The sequence below is a fragment of the Staurois parvus genome, unplaced genomic scaffold (genome assembly GCF_062004578.1).
Source record: "Staurois parvus isolate SC_StPar_1 unplaced genomic scaffold, SC_StPar_1.0 ptg000340l, whole genome shotgun sequence".
NCBI classification, from domain to species: domain Eukaryota; kingdom Metazoa; phylum Chordata; class Amphibia; order Anura; family Ranidae; genus Staurois; species Staurois parvus.
Window position 1 is genome coordinate 2,482,485 of NW_028318136.1, and position 22,557 is coordinate 2,505,041.

The following is a 22,557-nucleotide window of genomic DNA, read 5'->3' on the forward strand; positions in this document are numbered from 1 at the left end:
CATGTCGGGTGTAGGGGTGGGTGCAGTTGGCGGTGAAGGTGTAAACAATGAATGTAATTAAATAAAGCGCAGCTTGTGTGAGATAGATAGCTCAGTCTTGCCTTTGGCTGAATGTGTGATTTCCGTGTGAAGAGTCCCAAGTTGTTACTGAGTGTGATCGCTGCATGATAATACACTTTCTCCCACGTAGTAGTTTTACTTTGTGCTAGCTGGAGCGGTGTGCCTTTGTCTGCTGAGCTGTAAGCTAACATGTTTTTTCCATTTGCTACAGATACTTAGAGATGCATATTGGGTCATATATAGCTACAAAGCAAGAACTGTCTTTATTGCTCATAGGAACCAATTAATTTCACTGTCTTACTTGCTGTAGGAGAATAAAAGGCAAAATCTAGTTTATATGGGCTACGGAGGCTCTTTTTATTTCTGACGGCAATTTTTTAAATCAGTACAATGACCTACGATTCAATGTGTATTTGACTTTTGTGGCATTTGGAATACTATGCAACATACTTAAAACCAAGTATTACAGACAATCTTTACTGACTGATAATTCTGTTTCTACCTTCAATGATTAAAGGCGCGCTCCACTCAGAATCCAAAGCAAAGCCTGGAAATACAGTGGGGCAAAAAAGTATTTAGTCAGCCACCAATTGTGCAAGTTCTCCCACTTAAAAAGATGAGAGGCCTGTAATTGGCATCATAGGTAGACCTCAACTATGAGAGACAAAATGAGAAAAAAATCCAGACAATCACATTGGCTGATTTGGAAAGAATTTATTTGCAAATTATTGTGGAAAATAAGCATTTGGTCAATATGAAAAGTTCATCTCAATACTTTGTTATATATCCTTTGTTGGCAATGACAGAGGTCAAACGTTTCCTGTAAGTCTTCACAAGGTTGGCACACACTGTTGCTGGTATGTTGGCCCATTCCTCCATGCAGATCTCCTCTAGAGCAGTGAAGTTTTGGGGCTGTCGCTGTGCAACATGGACTTTCAACTCCCTCCAAAGGTTTTCTATGGGGTTGAGATCTGGAGACTGGCTAGGCCACTCCAGGACCTTGAAATGCTTCTTACGAAGCCACTCCTTCGTTGCCCAGGCAGTATGTTTGGGATCATTGTCATGTTGGAAGACCCAGCCACGTTTCATCTTCAATGCCCTTGCTGATGGAAGGAGGTTTGCACTCAAAATCTCACGATACATGGCCCCATTCATTCTGTCCTGTACATGGATCAGTCGTCCTGGTCCCTTTGCGGAGAAACAGCCCCAAAGCATAATGTTGCCACGCCCATGCTTCACAGTAGGTATGGTGTTCTTTGGATGCAACTCGGCATTCTCTCTCCTCCAAACACGACGAGTTGTGTTTCTACCAAACAGTTCTATTTTGGTTTCATCTGATCATATGACATTCTCCCAATCCTCTTCTGGATCATCCAAATGCTCTCTAGCAAACTTCAGACGGGCCCCGACATGTACTGGCTTAAGCAGGGGGACACGTCTGGCACTGCAGGATCTGAGTCCTTGGCGGCGTAGTGTGTTACTGATGGTAACCTTTGTTACGTTGGTCCCAGCTCTCTGCAGGTCATTCACTAGGTCCCCCCGTGTGGTCCTGGGATTTTTGCTCACCGTTCTTGTGATCATTTTGACCCCACGGGGTGAGATCTTGCATGGAGCCCCAGATCGAGGGAGATTATCAGTGATCTTGTATGTCTTCCATTTTCTAATTATTGCTCCCACAGTTGATTTGTTCACACCAAGCTGCTTGCCTATTGCAGATTCAGTCTTCCCAGCCTGGTGCAGGTCTACAATTTTGTTTCTGGTGTCCTTCGACAGTTCTTTGATCTTCACCATAGTGGAGTTTGGAGTGTGACTGTTTGAGGTTGTGGACAGGTGTCTTTTATACTAATAACAAGTTCAAACAGGTGCCATTGATACAGGTAATGAGTGCAGGACAGAGGAGCCTCTTAAAGAAGAAGGTACAGGTCTGTGAGAGCATGAAATCTTGCTTGTTTGTAGGTGACCAAATACTTATTTTCCACCATAATTTGCAAATAAATTCTTTCCAAATCAGCCAATGTGATTGTCTGGATTTTTTTTCTCATTTTGTCTCTCATAGTTGAGGTCTACCTATGATGCCAATTACAGGCCTCTCTCATCTTTTTAAGTGGGAGAACTTGCACAATTGGTGGCTGACTAAATACTTTTTTGCCCCACTGTACATACAGGAGCACAACATACCTACTCTGTACTTCAGTTTTCAGCAGGGGCGGACTAACCATTTGGAAACTCAGGCACTGCCCTAGGGCCCGGGGTCAGTAGGGGGCCCCATGAGATGCCCCTGGTACCTTTTTCATAGGCTTTTTTGAGTTTGGGCAAGGACACAGGGGCCCCATGATCCCCTATTGCCCAGGGGCCCTATGAGTTGTCAGTCCACCCCTGGTTTTCAGCCAGGTATTTCTTCTCTGCACCAGCCTTTCCTAGTCCCTAACTCCTAAAGCTGCAGGTATCCTCCATGTTCACAGTTCGGCATTGTTTTTCTTTTCTGCAGTATTGGTACTCATCTAATGGTTGACTATAGTCAAAAAAAGCTGCAGAAGTTCCTTAATCACCCCCCTAATCTCTATAAACAAAAATTGCAGCTCTGTGACAATTCAAAAGGGTGAGTATACCCACATTTATTTATTTATTTCAGTTACTTATATAGCGCCGTCAATTTACGAAGCACTTTACATGTATATTGTACATTCACATCAGTCCATAACCCTCAAGGGGCGTACAATCTAAGGTTCCTAACTTACATTCATACATACAGTGGGGCAAAAAAGTATTTAGTCAGCCACCAATTGTGCAAGTTCTCCCACTTAAAAAGATGAGAGAGGCCTGTAATTGGCATCATAGGTAGACCTCAACTATGAGAGACAAAATGAGAAAAAAAATCCAGACAATCACATTGGCTGATTTGGAAAGAATTTATTTGCAAATTATGGTGGAAAATAAGTATTTGGTCACCTACAAACAAGCAAGATTTCTGGCTCTCACAGACCTGTACCTTCTTCTTTAAGAGGCTCCTCTGTCCTGCACTCATTATCAACTTCATACATACACATACTAGGGCCAATTAGACAGGAGCCAATTAACCTACCAGCAAGACTTTGGCGTGTGGGAGGAAACCGGAGTACCCGGAGGAAACCCACACCGGCACAGGGAGAACATGCAAACTCCAGGCAGGTGGTGCCGTGGTTGGGATTCGAACCCCCAGGTCACCAGAACTAGTGTCCCAATTGGAAGGTTTCCCCTCTATTACTTTTATAGGGACAACGCAAAATTTGGTATTTTCTTTTACTTTCGCTTTCAATGATAATAAACTGGACAAATGGAGAGGATGAATCTCCTCAACGGGGGCACAGACAGCAATCAAAACTGACGGGTTCTAATCCATCCCCACTCTTTCCAACTAACAGTCCAATAGTGCTTTGATGAGTAATGTAGACTCTGAGGATGATGGTATAATGAACCATACATGTAGTCCCACTGTAATGTAAGAGCAGTCTTCACCCGTTGATCCAAGACAATCAAAAGTGTCACTTCTACCAACGGATTATACCGTCATCCTCATAGAGTCTACATTACTCATCAAAGCACTATTGGACTTTTAGTTATATATTGTTTGTTTATATTGTTGCACATTATTGAATCCATATTTATATGTATGTACACTGCACTTTTGAATTGTCACAGCACTGCAATTTTTGTTTATAGCACTTTAGGATTTTGGTGTATCTTTAACCATTGCATGCAGCTTTATTTATTATTGTTTTTGGATTAGTGTTGACCTTTTTCTGATTTTTTGAATTTATACAAGGGGAATCTCTGCAATGGGACACAGATGGCAAAAAGAAAAATCTCACAGGAATTATAATACTCCCTTAATCTATCCAAAATTAAACAAAAGGTTTTGCCTATAGTTCCACTAAAGGCAAAATGGGGCCTGTCTTCACCTTATGCACTTAGAAGGAAGCAAATCCTGCATTGTTAATGGGAACATTTGGCTGTCCTTTTAAATAGCTTGCTTTTGATTATAAACATTACATCTATTTATTAGATTTACATATAACTGATCACATTCACATGCAGTATACACTGTATGGCTAAAGGTTTATGGATACCTAACCAGCACAACTGTATGAGCTTGTTGGAGATCACATTCCAAAACCATCAGCATCAATCTGTATGTCATCCCAAACAGTTAACTTCTTTTATTTGCTCCCTATTGGTCTTTTAAATATACCATTGATAGAAAAAAAAAAATAAATACTTGTTGATCATATCAGAAAGTCAGAGCTGACCTGTGTTCGCTTCCTGTGTTGTCTCAAGGAAAAGATTTTTAGCCCTCCTAGTTCTTATCTTAGAACTACAGCATGATTAGCCCTTTATGTTGTGGAGATGGGAGAGTGGGGGGGGGGGGTCTGAGTAGTTTAGCAAAAGAAAATTGGGCAGGGTTGACAAGACAAAAGTTCCTTTTTCCTGTGCAGACTAGGAATTTTCTGGTACTTGCAGGTGCTTTTTAACCTGAGTGTAGCTCGGGGTAAAGTTTCAGCACCACAAGCGGTAACCCCGAGCTACACTCGGGAATACCTTGCAGTGCTGCTCCGGGATCTCTTCTTCACTTACCTTGTTCTGCTCTCCCGCGATGTCCCCCCTACAGTGTCCCCGGCAATGTCCTCCGGTCGATGCCGGCATCTGTCTTCCAAGTTCCGTTCCCTGCGACGTCGGGACGTACGGGGGACAGAACTGGCGGGAAATTTGAAAATGTCAAAAAGTGATATTCACTAAATACACTAAAATCACATAGTAAAACATTACTGTATCAAACCATTTCACATACATTTTGTCCTGTGCCCTACCTGCATTTTTACTGTTCTTTCTGCCTGGAAACTGAGAAACGTCCATGGTGTCCAAAAAGCGTCCCTTTAGGTCAAAATCGGTTTTAGACCAGCTAGAGAACAGCGATAGTAAATTAGAATCACTTGCAGAATTGAGTGATGATTTGTGGGGAAATTCGTCATCAGACACTGAAAACGATTTTGCGACTGAGCTCAGTGATGTGCGAACTTGGAGCTATATTTCAAATTTCAGTGTTTTTGGTTTGGTTATATTATTGAATTAAATTTATATTATTATTATATTATTTTTTTTAATGATTATTTATTAAATTATAATTTATGATTTCGTGTTTCAAGTTGTAACATACCCGGGATGTTTACTAGACTCTTCAGGAAGATTTCAGTGAGTTATTCCTAAAAATTACAGGCCTACAATAAAAAAACTACATATTTCAATGCAAAAAAATGTACCGCTTTGAGCACAGAAATACTGACATAATCAGACCGCTAGGGAGGCTACAGGATAAAACCTAGAATATTTTTCAGAGATATACTTATGTTTTGTTTTTGCCTCGACATGCACATTCCTTTTCAACCCAAAGGTGTCCTATAGAGTTGATGTCGGGGTTCTGTGAAAGTCACTTAATTTTCTCCACACCAGACTCCTCGTACCATGTCTTTATGAGCACTTGTGTATGGGAGCACAGTCATGCCACAACAGAAAAGGGCCTTCACCAAACTGTTACCACAAGGTTGGAAAATGCACTAAAATGCCTCTGTATGCACAATATCAACTACTGTATAGAAAAAAATGTTGGTCCACACTAATTTATATTGATTTCTGCCTCCCATTTTAGGAGCTTCTATGTTACAAGTACATACAGCGACCGGGTGTGGAGGGACATTTTCAGCTACTTTGGCAGAGAAGTTTCCCAAGCCCCCTGCTGTGCATGGCTGTTGTAGATTTGACCTGCGATGGACTGAATGAACTAGCCATTGTATGTCTGAAAGGACTGCACATACTGCAGGTGAGTTCCTGTTTATCCTTCAAGACACTTTTTTTTTTGGTTTTTAAACTAATGTTTTTAAAATGCCCCAGTCGGGAAGCCTTAGTTCACACTAGTGCTGCTGCAACATGATGCAATTTTCTGTGCATTTTTTAGTGCAACAATGAGTGCTTCTTGACACTTTTGATGCATTTTTCAAGCTTCTTTTTTTTTTTTTGTAGAAGGGGACTGCATTAACCTCCTTGGCGGTCTGATTATTTCCAAATTTTTTGTGCTGAAAGCGGTACCATTTTTTTGCATGGAAATATGTAGTTTTTTATTGTAGGCTGTAATTTTTAGGAATAACTCACTGAAATCTGTACGAACAAGAGTCTAGTAAACATCCCGGGTATGATAAAATTTGAAACACGAAATCATAAATTATAATTTAATAAATCATCATAAAAAATAATATAATAATAAATTTAATTCAATAATATAATCAAACCAAAAACACTGAAATTTGAAATACAGAGGCAAATTCGCACATCGCTGAGCAAAGTCGCAAAATCGTTTTCAGTGTCTGATGACGAATTTCCCCATGAATCATTATCACTCAATTCTGCAAGTGGTTCTGATTTACTATCACTGTTCTCTAGCTGGTCTAAAACCGGTTTTGACGTAAAGGGACGCTTTTTGGATGCCATGGACTTTTCTAGGTTTCCAGGCAGAAAGAACAGTCAAAATGCAGGCAGGGCACAGGACAAAGCACTCGGGACAAATGTATGTGAAATGCATTGAAACAGCAATGTTTTACTATGTAATAATCATTTTTAAAAAAATTTCAAATTTGCCGCTGGTTGCGGCGCCCGGATGTCACAGGGACCGGAACACGGAAGCCGGCATCGGCCGGAAGAGATGGCCGGGGATGCTGCAGGGGACACATCGTGGGAGCGAAGGACAAGGTAAGTGCTGCAGGGACTCCCTATGCAGCGCCGCATGGTAAGCCCGAGTGTAGCTTGGGGTTACCGCTTTTGGTACACACATTTTACCCCGAGCTACACTCGGGAATGCCGCTAAGGAGGTTAAATAATATGTTTTTTGGCATCATATTTTACCGCAGAACGGACCTCCGGCTGCAGTGGGAAGTGAAACATTTAGCAGTGGTGTTCTGCCCCCCCCCCCCCCCCCCCCACTCCTTACCAGGCCATTTTTTGCGTCCCAGCGCTTTGTTACTTTAACTGACAATTGCGCAGTCATGCAACGCTGCACCCAAATTAAATTTACTTCCTTTTTTTTTTCCTCACAAATAGAGCTTTCTTTTGGTGGTATTTGATTGCGTGTGCTGTTTTCATTTTTTGCGCTATTATAAAAAAAAGTCTGGCAATTTTGAGAAATAAACAATATTTTTGACTTTTTGCTATTAAACATGTCCAGTAAAAAAATTTTAAAAATCTAATTTCGTCATAAATTTTGGCCAAGATGTATTCTGCTCCATGTCTTTGCTAAAAAAAAATTCCCAATACATGTAAATTAATTGGTTTACGTGAAAGTTATAGCGTTTACAAATGGCAGTATAGATACTGTTTTTAACTAGTAATGGTGGTGATCAGCGACTTATAGCGGGACTGCGGGGGGCATTCTGACACTGGGGGGAGCTGACTTGGTGTCACTGACATCCCCAGTGACACCAATACAGTGATCAGTGCTATGTACAGCGCTGAGCGAACTATTGGCGCTTTATAAATACTGTATAATAATAATAATAATAATAATCAGTGCTAATAAAAAGCACTGACACTGTACTAATGGCACGCAAAAAAATGGCAGTTGACTAGTGCAAAACCGCCTGGGAAGCGGTTAATTAAATCCTATGCGGAGTAATATATTACTACAAATGTAAATGCGATATTGTATTGTATTTATTCGATCACTTAGATCATGAAAAAGGTTGACATAGACAGAGTGAACATGTTGCAATCACATTAAAATCAAAGAATTAAAATAAAGAACCGTTTGATGTCTTCAAAAACGACTGTATAGGCAACAATGACCAATATGAGGCAATGGAATTTCCTTTCTGTATTCATCTGCAGTGAAGTTCCATATATAGTAGCCTAGTGGAATCGTTTCCTTCTTTAGCTGTTCCTTCATGAACACCACACTAAAAATTAATGAACTCCTAGGAATTGAATAATGGATAATGATGAATACAAAGGAGACGGGATAATAGTCTTGACATCCGCCTAATAGGATGCACATATTCAGATTAATTGAGTATACTGTATATTTATTTATTTCAGGTACTTATATAGCGCCATCAATCTACGCAGCGCTTTACACATATATTGTACATTCACATCAGTCCCTAACCCTCAAGGGGTGTACAATCTAAAGTCCCTAACTCACATTCATACATACACATACTAGGGACAATTTAGAAAGGATCCAATTAACCTACCAGCATGTCTTTGGAGGGTGGGAGGAAACCGGAGTACCCGGAGGAAACCCACGCAAGCACAGGGAGACATGCAAACTCCATGCAGGAGGTGCCATGGTCAGTAATCGAACCCATGACCCATTTACTGCAAGGCAGACGTGCTAACCACTAAGCCACTGTGTATATCTCTCTTTACCTTCTCAATGACTGTGCCATGCTGTGTGCATAGTGGGTATAGACCTTCATGAATAGCCAACATAGGTGGAAATGAATCCACAGTAAGAAGTGACTCTAAAAGTGAATAAATATTAGAGAATGAGAAGTAAATAGCAATGGTGCTTTAGTGCCATGAGATAAGTTAATGTGAATTACCATGAGGAAGTTCAGAAAAAATTCTCTTCACTGTAGATGTGAAAAAACATTGGTGTATTAGTAAAGGAGTTTCAATCCAGAGTGGTTAATACGGATATTTCAATAGAGGACATTCAAACATCAATGGTTCCTATAATAAATGCCCCAGAGGGGTATCAGTAATGACAGCCAGGAAACAGGCATTTTCATTGGGCAGCTGACACGTTTCTGGTCACAAAAGCTTTCTATAAAGGAATAATTTCTTGTCTTACACACTCTCTTTCTCTCTCTCCCCCCCTCCAAGAAACCGATTTTTTTTTTTCATTTGTTCATAAGCAAAAAGCACTATTTGCTTTTTTTTATTGCATAAGGCTCCATGCACACTAGCTTTTTTTCAAGCTCCTAGAAGCTGTTATCAGCATTTATTTATATCAGTAGCGTTTTTCAAGCATCAGCGTTTAGGAGTAGAAATTGTTTTTGTAGAGGTTTGGGTAGCATTTTTCCAACAGAAAAAAAATGCTAAACGCTCCTAACAGCTTTTTTTCTAGCTTTTTTTTTTCCCTACATGTACTGTAAAAATGCTAATAAATGCTAATGCTCCTAAACGCTCCTAAAATGCTACTAAAAACGCTTTTACCAGCGTTTTTTGAGCTTTAGGCGTTTTTACAGTTGCTGTTTTGGGCGGCAAGCTATTTTTTTTCTACAGCCAGTAAACTCCCCAGCATGTCATCCTATGTGTCCATGCACACATAGACTTTTATCAGCATTTTTTGGCAGGGGCGTTTTCAGGCTGGTAAAAACCCAGAACTGCTGCCTATGAAGAGGAGTTTTTCAGCTGTGAAAATGCTCTAATGCGCCAAAATGCAGCTCTCCAGCTTTTTTGAGCCTCAAGCTTTTGTCTGGAAAATAGTTTTGCAAAAAAATAAGAAAACCGCAAACGGTAAAAATCACTAATGCAAAATCGCAACAAAACTTGAGTTTTTAGCGCTGCATTCTACAGCTGATGCTACTGGCATTTTTATAATGTCCAGTATGCATGATGATTAAAAAAAATAAACAAACATTAAAGATGCTTGCTTAAAAAAAAAAAAAAAACCATAAGAAAAAAAATAAAACCACACAAATCTATAGTAACTGTTGCACTTGAATCGGTCATAGCCTGTGATACTCAATACTTCCATGTGGTGTCACTGTTTCCATTCATATTTGAATTTCTGCAGTTCTCTAACTGCAAGCCGGTTCTGGTTCAGAAGAAGAATCTACTGTACTGTAAATATTGGTGAGCATATTACATAGATTACATAGATTTATTAAAATAAAAACAGTTACAATGTTAGTCTTTGTAGCAAAGCAGTCTGGATATCCTTCATTCATGTGACTGTGTCATGGCACTGGCCACATACATAGTACCAGAGCATTTTGGGAATGACGTCACCAGTCCTGCTGATGGACAGCTGAGTCTCAGGGCTCCATGTACACTGCAGCTGATAAACTGACGTTCAGGAGCTGTTCAGCGTTTTTTTCACTCTCCCTAATGTTTTCCTATGTGTCCATTTACACATTGTCGTTTACAGGCAGTTGGGTTTAAAGTCGTTTTTTTGTTAATGCACCAAACTTAGGTTCAGAAGTAGATTTTATCAGCGTTTCAAACGCTTGTAAATGTGGCTAACCGCATTTATAAGCGTTTACGTTTAGATGCGTTTTTTAACTGTTCCATATCCAAATGCTGTCCAGAACCTTTTTTCATCATCAGAAATGCATGCAAACCATTTTCCATGTATTCAAATGGACCCGGTACACCATTGCAGTCAGTTCCAGGTTTTGCGTGAAGGAAAAAATGGTGGAACGTGCCGCATTATGCTCATGATGGGATCCATAGTGAATACAACCAGAAACGACAGGTCATCTCAACACATACTGCTCTCCCTGCTTCTGCCCTCTATTCCTCTCAAAATGTCTGAAATAGTTAATTTTTTACTGTTTTTCAGTGCATTCTGGGCATTTTGGAAGGTCTCCTGATGTTATCTTTAAAAGACGCTTCTAAACATAAACGCTCATAAACGCAGTATGCAAACGTGGATAAACATACTTTTTTTAACCTACGTTTTCCAGCAGTCAGTTTCCATCGTTCAGAAGTGTTTTCCAAACGTCCTGTGTACATGAGCCCTTAGAGGCATAGAGACACCACCAGGCTTCAGTGTGTGGTTTTCTTCAATCTTTCAAGCATGTAAAAAACTAATTCCTGTTTATTTTAGCTGCACACAACTGGTTATTCAAAGTGGATACTTTGAATACCCGAAGGGTACTGTATTCAATTTATTGAGAGAATATTCTGGAGCTCCTTTAGTAAATCAGTCTTCATGTGTCATACATTTTTACAAAAAATGTTTTTTTTTTTTTGTTTTTTTTTCTTCAACTTGATAAATCAGTTTCTTCTTTAGGCCTCTTACACTCACTGTTTTGAGCATCTGTTTTCTTTTAAACGTAATTTCAGGCGCTTGTTTTGCACGTATTTATGCATGCTTGTGCATTTACGAGCACAATAAATTTTCAGGAAAAATCCATTAATATATATGCTCATATGCGTGCATTTGCGCATATTTGCACATATGCAGCATAATAAATTATTGACCAAAAATGCAGATTCTTTTCTTTTTTTTTTTTTTTTTTTTAACTGAGGAATGCGCAGTGCTTATTTTCGTGCCTGTGTGCAAAGGCACATTGTAAATAATGGGCTACATTTTGCCTCAGTAAAAAAACAGAAACACTGTATTGAGCTTTTTCAAGCTGCAGTGGGCAAGAGGTCTTAAGGTAACTCTGGGCATATCAAAGTTATTGCAGAATAAATGCATAATTAGAGGTTGCCTTCATAAAAACAATGAGTTAAAATGATCAGTGGATCCAGAGATATGAGATCAACTGCAGCACATCTACAGGTCAAATGTTCCTGTCAATGCACAATATTATGTTGGCAATACACGGTTGGAAAATCTTTTAAAACAAAAAAGTCAGATTTATAAAGCTATTTTCCCCAGTTGTCAACATATTATCGATCATTAACAACATAAATAGTACATTTTTAGTAAATCAGTGGAAATGCAGTTATTATTATTATTATTATACAGTATTTATATAGCGCCAAAAGGGTATGCTCAGCGCTGTACAGTAGCAAGGGGGACAGAACATGAGACAAGACAGTAACAAAACAGTACACGAGGGGTTCGAGGGCCCTGCTCTTTCGAGCTTACAATCTAGGAGGGAGGGGAAGGTGATACAGGAGGAGATGGCTGTGGGGGATGGAGTGGTGGGAGGAGTGGAGGAGGTTGTTAGGTGAGGTCAGGTGTTAGGTGAGGTTGGGGTAGGCCTTCCCTGAAGAGGAGGGTTTTCAGGGTGCGCCTGAAGGTGAGGAGGGTGGGTGACAGTCTGATGGATTGGGGTAGGGAGTTCCAGAGGATGGGGGAAGTCCTAGAGAAGTCCTGCAATCGGGCGTGGGAGGAGGAGACCAGGGAGCTAGAGAGTAGGAGGTCCTGTGAGGAGCGGAGGGCACGGGTAGGGTAGTATTTGGGTATCAGGTCGGTTATGTAGTTTGGGGCAGCGTTGTGAATGGCTTTGTAGGTCAGGGTTAGCAGTTTGAATTTGATGCGTTGGGCAATCGGGAGCCAGTGAAGGGATTGGCAGAGGGGGGAGGCAGATGTGGAGCGGTTGGTGAGGTGGATGAGTCTAGCCGCTGAGTTTAGGATCGACTGAAGTGGGGATAGCGTTTGTTTGGGTAGGCCAGTGAGAAGGGAATTGCAATAGTCCAGGCGTGAGATGATGAGGGAGTGTACGAGTTGTTTAGCAGTGTCTGGGGTGAGGAATGTGCGTATCTTGGAGATGTTGGGAAGGTGGAGCCTGCAAGATCTAGATAGCAGTTGGATGTGGGGTAGGAAGGAGAGGTGGGAGTCCAGGGTGACACCCAGGACTTTGGCGTGTGGAGTGGGAGAGATGGTGGCGTTGTTAGTAGTGATGGAGAGGATGGGGGGGGGGCGCGGGGTGGGGGGAAGACCAGGAGCTCGGTTTTGGATAGGTAAAGTTTGAGGAAATGGAGCGACATCCAGTGTGATATGTCGTTTAGGAGGTGGGCGATGCGGGCAGAGAGTGAGGGGGTGAGGTGGGGGGTGGAGAGGTAAATTTGGGTGTCGTCAGCATAGAGGTGGTAATTGAAACCATGGGAGTGAATAAGTTTGCCAAGGGAGGAGGTATAGATGGAGAAGAGGAGGGGCCCGAGGACAGAGCCTTGGGGAACCCCGACAGAGAAGGGGAGGGAGGGGGAGGTGGTAGTGTTGTAGGTGACGCTGAAGGAGCGTTGGGAAAGGTAGGAGGAGAACCAGGAGAGAGCAGCGTCCCTGATGCCAAGGGAGTGCAGTTTGGCAAGGAGGAGAGGGTGGTCAACAGTGTCGAAGGCCGCTGAGAGGTCGAGGAGCAGGAGGATAGAATAGTGGCCATTGGCTTTGGCGGTTAGCAGGTTACGCTTTTTGACTTTTTTTGTAAACCCTCCCACTTGCAAACTGTATTTAAAAGAAAGCTCTTTCTTTTCCCTGCTTGTACTTCTGCGTTTACATTTTACCACGTAAATGCTCTGTAGATTTTTGTGAGCTGTTTTCGTTCGGTTCCCCTACTAATGTTTAGAAAATTGATTGTTTTGGCTAGGGATGCATCGAAATTCCGGTGGTCGAAAACACCCCTTTCGGCTGTTGGCCGAAATGAAAAAAAAAGCACAGATACAGGTGCCAAGAAAACCTCGCCCCTCAAAGCCACCTGCCTCTCATCGGCATCACCCATGGAGATTTCTAAGTACTGCAGTTTCATGCCATTCCACGAGCGTGCCCAATTTTAAAATTTGACATGTTGGGTATCTATTTACTCGCCATAACATCCTCTTACATATTTTACAAAACAATTTGGGTATATATTGTTGTTTTTAATCAGTGTATTTTTTTCCAAAAAATATATATTCATTTTTAAAAACTGCGCGTTTCGGCTTTCAGCCAAGTGCATTTTGAATTTTTGGTTTCGGCACCAGAATTTTCATTTCGGTGCACCACTAGTTTTGGCTCAAAAAAATCTGACATGACTGTTTTGTTTTTTTTTTTTTGTTTTTTTTTTTTGCCATTAAAAGTTTGCATTTCGATTAATCAAAATTAGCCCACTAATATTTCAAAAGTCAAACGATCGAGGATATCAAACACTTTTTCGAATGATTTTCTAACTGTGTTTGGACAGCATTAAACGGATCTTATATGCAAGTGGAATGCACCTGATAGCAAGCAGCAAGCCCAAAGCCCATCAACACAGGCCCTAATAGTTCAGCTTGGCTCCCGTGCCCCTCTCACCTCTTGAGCTGCTTAGTCCGTGGGGATTACCATCACATTAAGCGACTCTGTTTGACAGGCTCTTGTTCATGTCAAAACAACTTCTCTCCCCATAGAAGTCTAGGAATGCAAAAGCAGCTTGAAGCAGGTCAGATGGAGGCCAAATGCATCTGTCAAAAGATTCTGAATCCTCTCAGAAGCAGCTAATGTCAAAAGAAAGCTGTGCTTGCCCATCAGTACAAGCCCAAAGCCCATCAACCCAGGTCCTAAAAGACCAATAGAAAGGCTCAAGAGATGTTTGAGCGAAGATCAGCTTTTAGGGCTCATTCACACATCCTTTTTGTATTCACCTGTAGCTGTGTGCAGGCAGCCTATATACCTGGATGAATACGCATTGACTGTATGAACTCACCTGCACAGCTGAGTTTCAGAGGTATGCAGGGAATGGGTAGGTGGTCCAGGACGCACATGCTCTGCATTGAAGGTCCTTGCGTACCTGTCCAGCTTGCGGTGGATCTGTACAGTTGATGCATACAGGCTGTGCATTTGGGGCCAAGCACCTGTCCCTGGGTAGCCGGCAAGCTCGGCATTGATTCCGTATAGCCAATACATATCCATTACCAGGGGTGGACTGACCATTTGGAAACTTGGGCACTGCCCGGGGTCAGTAGGGGGCCCCATGAGATGCCCCTGGTACCATTTTCGTAGGCTTTTTTGAGTTTGGGCAAGGACACAAGGGCCCCATGATCCCCTATTGCCCAGGGGCCCCATGAGTTGTCAGTCTGCCCCTGTCCATTACATACAGTTGCACCCTTGTACAAAAAGATGAACGGATGGCTTTTTACGCTGTACAGGGCTCTATGTCTGTGGTAATGAACCCTCTTAGGTAAGATTCAGATTTACATAAAGTAATGGCCTATAGCTCGGGATCTAGTGATATTTTTGACTTACGGTTTTCAAAGAAAACCTTTGCAAATGTTGTTGTTTTTTTTTTTTCCATCAGATTCTCTACTTACAATGCCCAGGTCTGTTGCTGGGAAGAGTTTCCCAGATCACTAAAATCCTTTTTTGTGTGTAGTTTATATTACTACGGGTAACTTTATTAATGTCCTGAATTCAGTGTTTTTTCTTTTTTAAGCTCTAGCCCAAGATATGGAAATTTTTATTCAGAAAGCCAAGGGACAAAGGACATTTTTTTTTTTTTCCTTTAGGCTGCACCTTGTATTTGGAAACACTGAAGAGGCGTACGTTTGAAAGAGGTTTTGATTAAATGCATTTACAGAGCTCTGTGTTTTATCAAGGCAGATAGTGTCCCCTTCTTAACACCTGCTGTGTGGCTGCCATCAGCTTGATTAATAATTACCCAGAGGCTCCTAATTAGATGGCTGATGACCATTATTGTTCCTCGCGGACATTAGCATACCACAATAGACAGCAGGTGCAAAGCTCTTTTGTTGTTTTATAGCCGCAGAAGGTCATATCTCTGGCTACAAAACGGCCTGATTGTCCATCACAGCTCGGTGTCCACTTGCAATATGCATCTTTTATTTTACTACTTCTTTGCAGCTATATTTAAATAAGGCCATACCCTGGTCCTGCCTTCTGACACATTCCCTGCACAGGAGGGTGGTGACACTGATTGATGTGCGAATTTCTGTATCCCTCAGAGCTCCAACCAAAACCCTTCAGGCCTCACATTTATATAACATAGCTGCAGTAAAGCGCAATGTACTAACATATAAAAAAAAAATATCGATTGTAAGCTCTAACAATTCCTCCTGTATTCAATTGTAACTGTACTGTTTGCGCTCACATTGTAAAGCGCTGCGCAAACTGTTGGCGCTATATAAATCCTGTATAATAATAATAATAAACGGTACTCCTGTGTTCAACATTTTTACCTTTGTTGAATGGTAACAAAACATGAGGTGACAGGAGCGGACTGACAACTCATGGGGCCCCCGGGCAATAGGAAATCATGGGGCCCCTGCGTCCTCTCCCACACTCAAATCACACCCAAAAAAGCCTATGAAAGGTACCAGGGGCATGTCATGGGGCCCCCTATTGACCCCGGGCCCTCGGGCAGTGCCCGAGTACCTAAATGGTCAGTCCGCCCCTGGTTGGTGATGAAGACAAAGGTGTTCACTTTTTTTTTTTATTTAAATATTTATTGATTTTCCAGTTTAAATACACATCATCATCACATTATATATATAAAAAAAAATATAACATCATACTTTATTTTCCCTTTCCAGGAATATTTCTCTATCCCCCCCCGCCTCCTCCCCCCACCCCATCCCCATCTCCCTTCCCTGCATTTTCTCCCCATCTTCTTATAAAAGCAAGTAAATTTTTTTCCTATCTTACTCTTTATTCTTTCCTATATTTCATGTATAATCTGTTTTTTTCCCAATTCTCCCATTTCCCATAGTAAGCCTCCATCTTATCTTTCTGAATATGGCAGAGTTTTTCCATCTTTCTAATCTGCTCCACTCTTTCTATCCAGTCCTCTTCCTTCGGCACCTCCGCTTTCCGCCAAAACTTGGGTATCGGACCTTTTGCAGCGTTTAGATAGTACCATATGCCTGATTCTTTATATTTATTCACTGTTATATCTATATTGTACAAGATACATACTTCTGGGTCTAGCCATATGTCTATTTCAGTTATTTCTATCAAATGGATTATTGTCTTCCAAAATACTTGGATTTTTGGGCATCCCCACAAAGGTGTTCACTTGATTATGTTCAAAGGGGGGGAAAAAAAAAAGATTATACAAACACATATTTGGTGAACACAGCTTTTCACAACTACTCAATATTGTGCACTTTGCAAAGTGAACATTCACTTTGCTAAAGCTGACCATAGATGTGTCTTTTTTTTTTTTCTTCAAACAACAGGTTGAAGGAGGAAAAATGATTTAATTCCCCCATCCACATATTCAATGTGGACGGGGAAATCCTCCCCACGGAGCTATTGTATTCTAACAGTGGGGAGACCTCAGAATACAATGATCAACGCTGCAGGCTACAGCAAAAATCCGACAGGGCATTTGTACGGAAGTCAGTCTTTAGATTGACTTCTGTACAACCAGACTGCCCATATATGATCAAAATTTGACAAGTCCTTGCCGAACCGGACAAATTTTATCCATGGGGTTTGGGAAGGTGAATTATCCTGCTGAAACAGGCCACTGCCGTTAAGAAATACTATTTCCATGAAGGGGTGTACTTGGTCAGCAACAATGTTTAGGTAGGTGGTATGTATCAAGTAGCATCCACATGAATGACCGGGCCCAAGGTTTCCCAGCAGAACATTGCCCGAAGCATCACATTGCTTCCGCTGGTGTGGCTTCTTTCCATAATGTATCTCAATGCCATCCCTTCCCCAGATAAGCAATGCACAAGCACCTGGCCAGCCACGTAATGTAAAAGAGAACGTAATTCATCAGACCAGGCCACCTTCTCCCATTGCTCTGGGGTCCAGTTCTGATACTCACATGCCCATTGTGTATGTCCTTTTTGGCTGTGGACTCAGGTCAGCATGGGCACCCTGACCCATCTGCAATGCTCGTTTTTTCTGCTTTAATCACACCAACTTTAAGGACAACATGTTTACTTGCTGCCTAATATATTCCTCCCACTTTCAGATGCCATTGTAACAAGATAGTCAATGTTATTCACCTAACCTGTCAGTGATCATAAAGTTATGACTGATCGATGTATACACCTGCTGCTGCATTCTGTATAATGTGGGAGATATCCGTGATCTTTTGACTTTAGTTTACATGAAGAACTCAGGAGCAGCAAGTTTTATGTATGACGATGAAGAGGTCTTTTCATTTACTCAATATAATAATGTGATTTAATAAGGTTGACATGTGCTGAACTGATTTACATGAAGTCTAACTGAAAAACAATTGTTTGGCGTGTTTAAAACAGATGTGTATTAAAATTATAAATATATAAAAGCAAACATTTATTTTGATGCTTTGTTCATTGTACAATGGCCAATTAATCTTTTCTGCTCCTCTCTTTATACAGCACAGTTTGACAAAAACATCTCAGTGCCTCATCCAGCGGCTTCGGGAGCAGATAGAACGCATCAAGATGTCTGACTTAACTGATACACAAAGGGATCCAGATTCTGAACAGCCACATGACCACCCACCTGATTGCACTCCAGATATTCAGATATGACTTCTCTCCAGAGGAGGGATACGTGAAGGAAAGATCGACTTCTGTTTGTCAGGTGTCTGGTGGAGAATCATTTAGTTCTGTTTTTGCCAAGACCTAAAAGTGAGCTTGCACTGGCCTTAAGGCTAGGTTCACACCTATGCAGGTTGCGTTTGAACCGTTTCTGCATTGCGTTTTTTTTTTTTTTAATTTTTCTTGTTGCTAGGCAGATTTAAAACACAAAACGCAGCAAATACGCAATACATGCTTTTCTGCAGCATTTCCATGGAAGTGTATAGAAACAAAAACGCAAATTTTTGCATTCAAAAAAGTCTCTGTCCCTTCCCAAAAAACTCACCGGGTGAAACCGCACAGGCGTGAACATGTCCCATAGGATATCATGTTAAATGAACTTTACTGCGTTTCTGCAAATGCTGCAGAAAACACTTGGGTGTGAACCTAGGGTAAGAGTGTGTTGAGTACACTTGTGCTTTATTTCTCTGCCCAAAATGTACATTTACCTGCATTCCACAGCCAAGGCCACTGCATTGTTCTGCAGCAGAAATGCTTGCACTGATTGTGCATGCAGACTTATGCAGGCCATAGACGGGACGTTTATTGGCCAAATTGTCGGCTGATCAATGAAAAATCGGTCGTTGATGCCACCAATGATGCTGCCAATGCTTACGAAAAATGGACGTTTTTCGTAGATTTTACAGCATGACCGATAAAAAGAAACGAGAAGAACCGCGAAAATCGGCCGACGACATTGCCGATTATTCGTTCGGCTGACAATTCGGCCGATAAACGTCCCGTCTATGGCCTGCATTAAACGGTAAGTTCACTTTTGGGAACATGTTACATGTTCCACCCATTTTTAGGGTGGAAAATGTAACATGTTTCTGATCCTGCAGCCGCCACCCGTTGTCCCCTCTCCTTATGACAGAAGTACAGGGAGAAGCTCCCCGTACTAGCTGTTACTTTTCAAAAACAGCGCAGCCATGCAGGGCTCCGCCCACATGGCTGCGTCATTTATTCACGGTCCTTTGTAAATGAATAGACAGCAGGTCCCGACAGCCTTGGCGACTGTGGGCTTGTAGTCCTCAATGAACTACCACAGTGCTGTGAATGCTGTGGTAGTTCGAGTCTGCCTGTCAGACGTACCGGCTTGCTTATATGGGATGTACGGCAAGCAGATACATTGACAGTCTGCAGGAGACCTGCATGGCATCAGACATCTGCTGATTGCTGGTAAAATGCTTTAGAGGCTTCTAACACAAAATATAATAAATGCACATTGTTTTAACTGCAAAACAAATGTGGATTTATTATTTTTTATGTAAAAGTGAACTTATCCTTTAATCCACATCCACTCAGAGGTTGACCCGATAGAGGTTTATATAGATTGACTGCAAATTTCGAAGGCAAGTTGACCACAGTGTCTCAGGCCACAGCTGTGAGATACAGGTAAGTATACATCTGGGAGCGAAGCAGGGTGGGTTATGTAGGTCCAGAGGGGGGGATGGATGGATAAGTGTACTTTCTGTGAAAGTGTACTTATCCTTTAAAGTGACAATACTGCAGCTGCTTCCACACTGTTCCATATATGCATATGTGTTTTTGCTGTGCTTACTGTGCATTTTCTGGGTTCCTATTACCCTTCATGCACCTGTGAATCTTGGACACATGATTAAATGCAACACAGGTGCGTTTTTGACACGTTTTCTTTTCAGTGAGGACCTGTATTTTTAGTGCGGCTTTGATGCACCAAGATGCAACATGCAGGACTTTTCAAAATGCACCATACCCGCAGTGCAGTGATATGAAGAGTCCCATAGGATTTAAAAGGATTGCCTTTTTGCTGCGTTTTTAGCACATCAGTGTGAAAGCAGTCTATGGCAACTGCAAATACTTGTGTTAGGCTTTAAGCTGATCCCTGAGTCTGAATGGAGCTGCTTGAACCTTGGGCTCAGACTGTACACAGGGCTTCAACTTCTCTTCAAGTAGAGATGAAGCTGTACCCTTCCCAAGTACCTCATCCTGAAGATGTTCATTCAACTGTATGTAGGCAGTAGAGGCACTGGCATTTGATAGTTAAATAACAGAGTGAGAACATGGTGCCAGTAGGGGGGAAGGCTTAAAGTGTTACTAAACCCAGGACCCTGCATTCACTATATCTGGTCTCCCCGGACCCTGCATTCACTATATCTGGTCTCCCCGGACCCTGCATTCACTATATCTGGTCTCCCCGGACCCTGCATTCACTATATCTGGTCTCCCCGGACCCTGCATTCATTATATCTGGTCTCCCCGGACCCTGCATTCACTATATCTGGTCTCTCACAGTACATACAACATGGAAATGCAATTATTTTAGTAAATATAAACAAATACCTTTTCTCATCAGCAATATATAGCACTCTTGTTACTTCGGTGTGTCCAGCTGAGCACTGGTAATCTTGTAGGAGGAGTTTTCATTCTCCTCTGATTGTCCTATGAGGCTGCATGACCCCTGACCCTCTGTCCGGGCAGCGCTGATTGGCCCTGTGCCGATCACATTCACCATCTCAAAAAATAAAACTCTAGCAATACACACCAAACAGCATGTGCAGACTTGCCACTGCTGCTCTGTACTATGGCAGATGGATTGGGGACAGTAAAAGAAGGGGAGGATCCGAGAAGACGGGATCAAACATCCTTTTTACACAATGTAGAGGATTAACCCCTTAGGTTGCACAGTGAGTATAACAAGCATGCTTCACTGCATATACAGACTGATTTTACTGTTGAGGGTTAAGTAACACTTTAATTTCTGTTCGAAGAACAATCGAGGCTTTGTGTATAGTTTGTATCTGCAATCCGAGGGGCTTCATGTGGACACAGGAGTTTAGATAAAGATCAACACAGGTACTCAGTGCCTACAGATCATTAGCAGTGTTACCTTAGGCACTTTTTAGACCAGGTCTGGGTCATTTTATGGTAGAATTACAAAAGTGGCTCACAGCAGTTGCAGAATATTATTGAAGTTGTGAGACAATTTGAAATCCTGTTGAAGAACATACCAGAAGGGTTCTGATGGCAGATCATTCCCTCTGGTCACCGTTCCCATACCTCTGCAGAAAATCAATTTGAGTTTTCCATGTTGGAAGAACCCCATAATACATTTAATGTGCATTTATGAAGCTTGCCATTGTTCATCCACCCTTAGGTGAACCCAAACCGTATTATGGGGTGGGGTGAGGGTCATAATTGTGTCATCTCTGTAAAGAGTTTGAATAATTTTTTTGGTAACTGTGCCTATTACAAAGTAACATTTCATTGGGTATTATATTTGTGTATGAATCCCTATCTTGGGTATCATTACCAATGGGAACTCATTTTTCTGCAGTTCTTAAAACTTTCTAAAACCGTGTTAAACTATTGACTACACACAACACTAGAAATACATATTCAATCTTCCTGGTGCGTATCAGGAGTACATAATAATCGAGAGATAGATATATATCATAGACATATATCATAGATATATATATATATATATATATATATATATATATATATATATATAGATAAAGATTTTAGTTTTTCAAGATCCAAGAAATCTGTCCTTTAATAATTCAGTCAAAATTATAGGTGTAATACCCAACCATCTTCCATATAGGTTCCCTATTTAATGAACTGACTACAGGGGATAGTAAACATTTTGTAGCAAGTCTTTGTGTTAGAGGTGCCTAAACATCAGCTCTTTGGCCTCATTTCTCTCTGACGCTGTCCGTACTTCTGGTGTACCAATTTAGGAAGCAGGAAGTGAAAGATCATTACTGTAACTGCTCACTTCCCTATCAATCAATGTAAAGAGCAATTTGCTGAGTGCAGAAAGTGACCATCAAGCCCATCAAATATCTATGTAGCGTATGTCAAGTGGTATGCTGATCACTGTTCATTTCCTCCTGTATAATATGTACAAAACTGAAAGTAAATATTCTCCATTTCATATAAAATAAAAATCGTTTAACTTTTTTAAATTTAGTTATGTTTTTGTTTAAAAAATACTACTCTGTATTCTGCCCTGTCTTCTTTACAGGTAGCTATTTTTGCTAGTTTACCGTGTTTTTTGCTCCATAAGACGCACATTTTCCCACCCAAAAAATGAGGGAAAATGTCTGTGTCTTATGGCGTGGCTGGCCCAGTATTCTCCTTCCCCCCCCCCCCCCCCCCCCCATTGCCGTCACTGTGTTAGAATACCGGGCCAGCCGCTCGGCTCTGTATAGAAGAACCTGCTCCTCAGTCCTACCTGTCCCTTGGTCCATCGGTGTCCTGCTTTCACCAGCCATCTCCTCTCCCTGGTGCCGGCATCCTCAGTGTGGGCAC

The 22,557-nt window shown here is 41.5% G+C and overlaps 1 protein-coding gene across 1 annotated transcript in view; it reads left to right on the top strand.

The window, feature by feature from the left end:
- The window catches only part of KPTN (kaptin, actin binding protein), a 59,206-nt gene extending 36,995 nt beyond the window's left edge, over positions 1-22,211 (top strand). The window contains exons 11-12 of the mRNA XM_089684239.1: positions 5,741-5,911; positions 18,055-22,211. Coding sequence (XP_089540365.1) covers positions 5,741-5,911; positions 18,055-18,210 — 327 coding nt within the window. The 3' untranslated portion in view covers positions 18,211-22,211. The remainder of the gene's footprint in view (positions 1-5,740; positions 5,912-18,054) is intronic.
- The last annotated feature ends 346 nt before the right edge of the window (positions 22,212-22,557 follow it).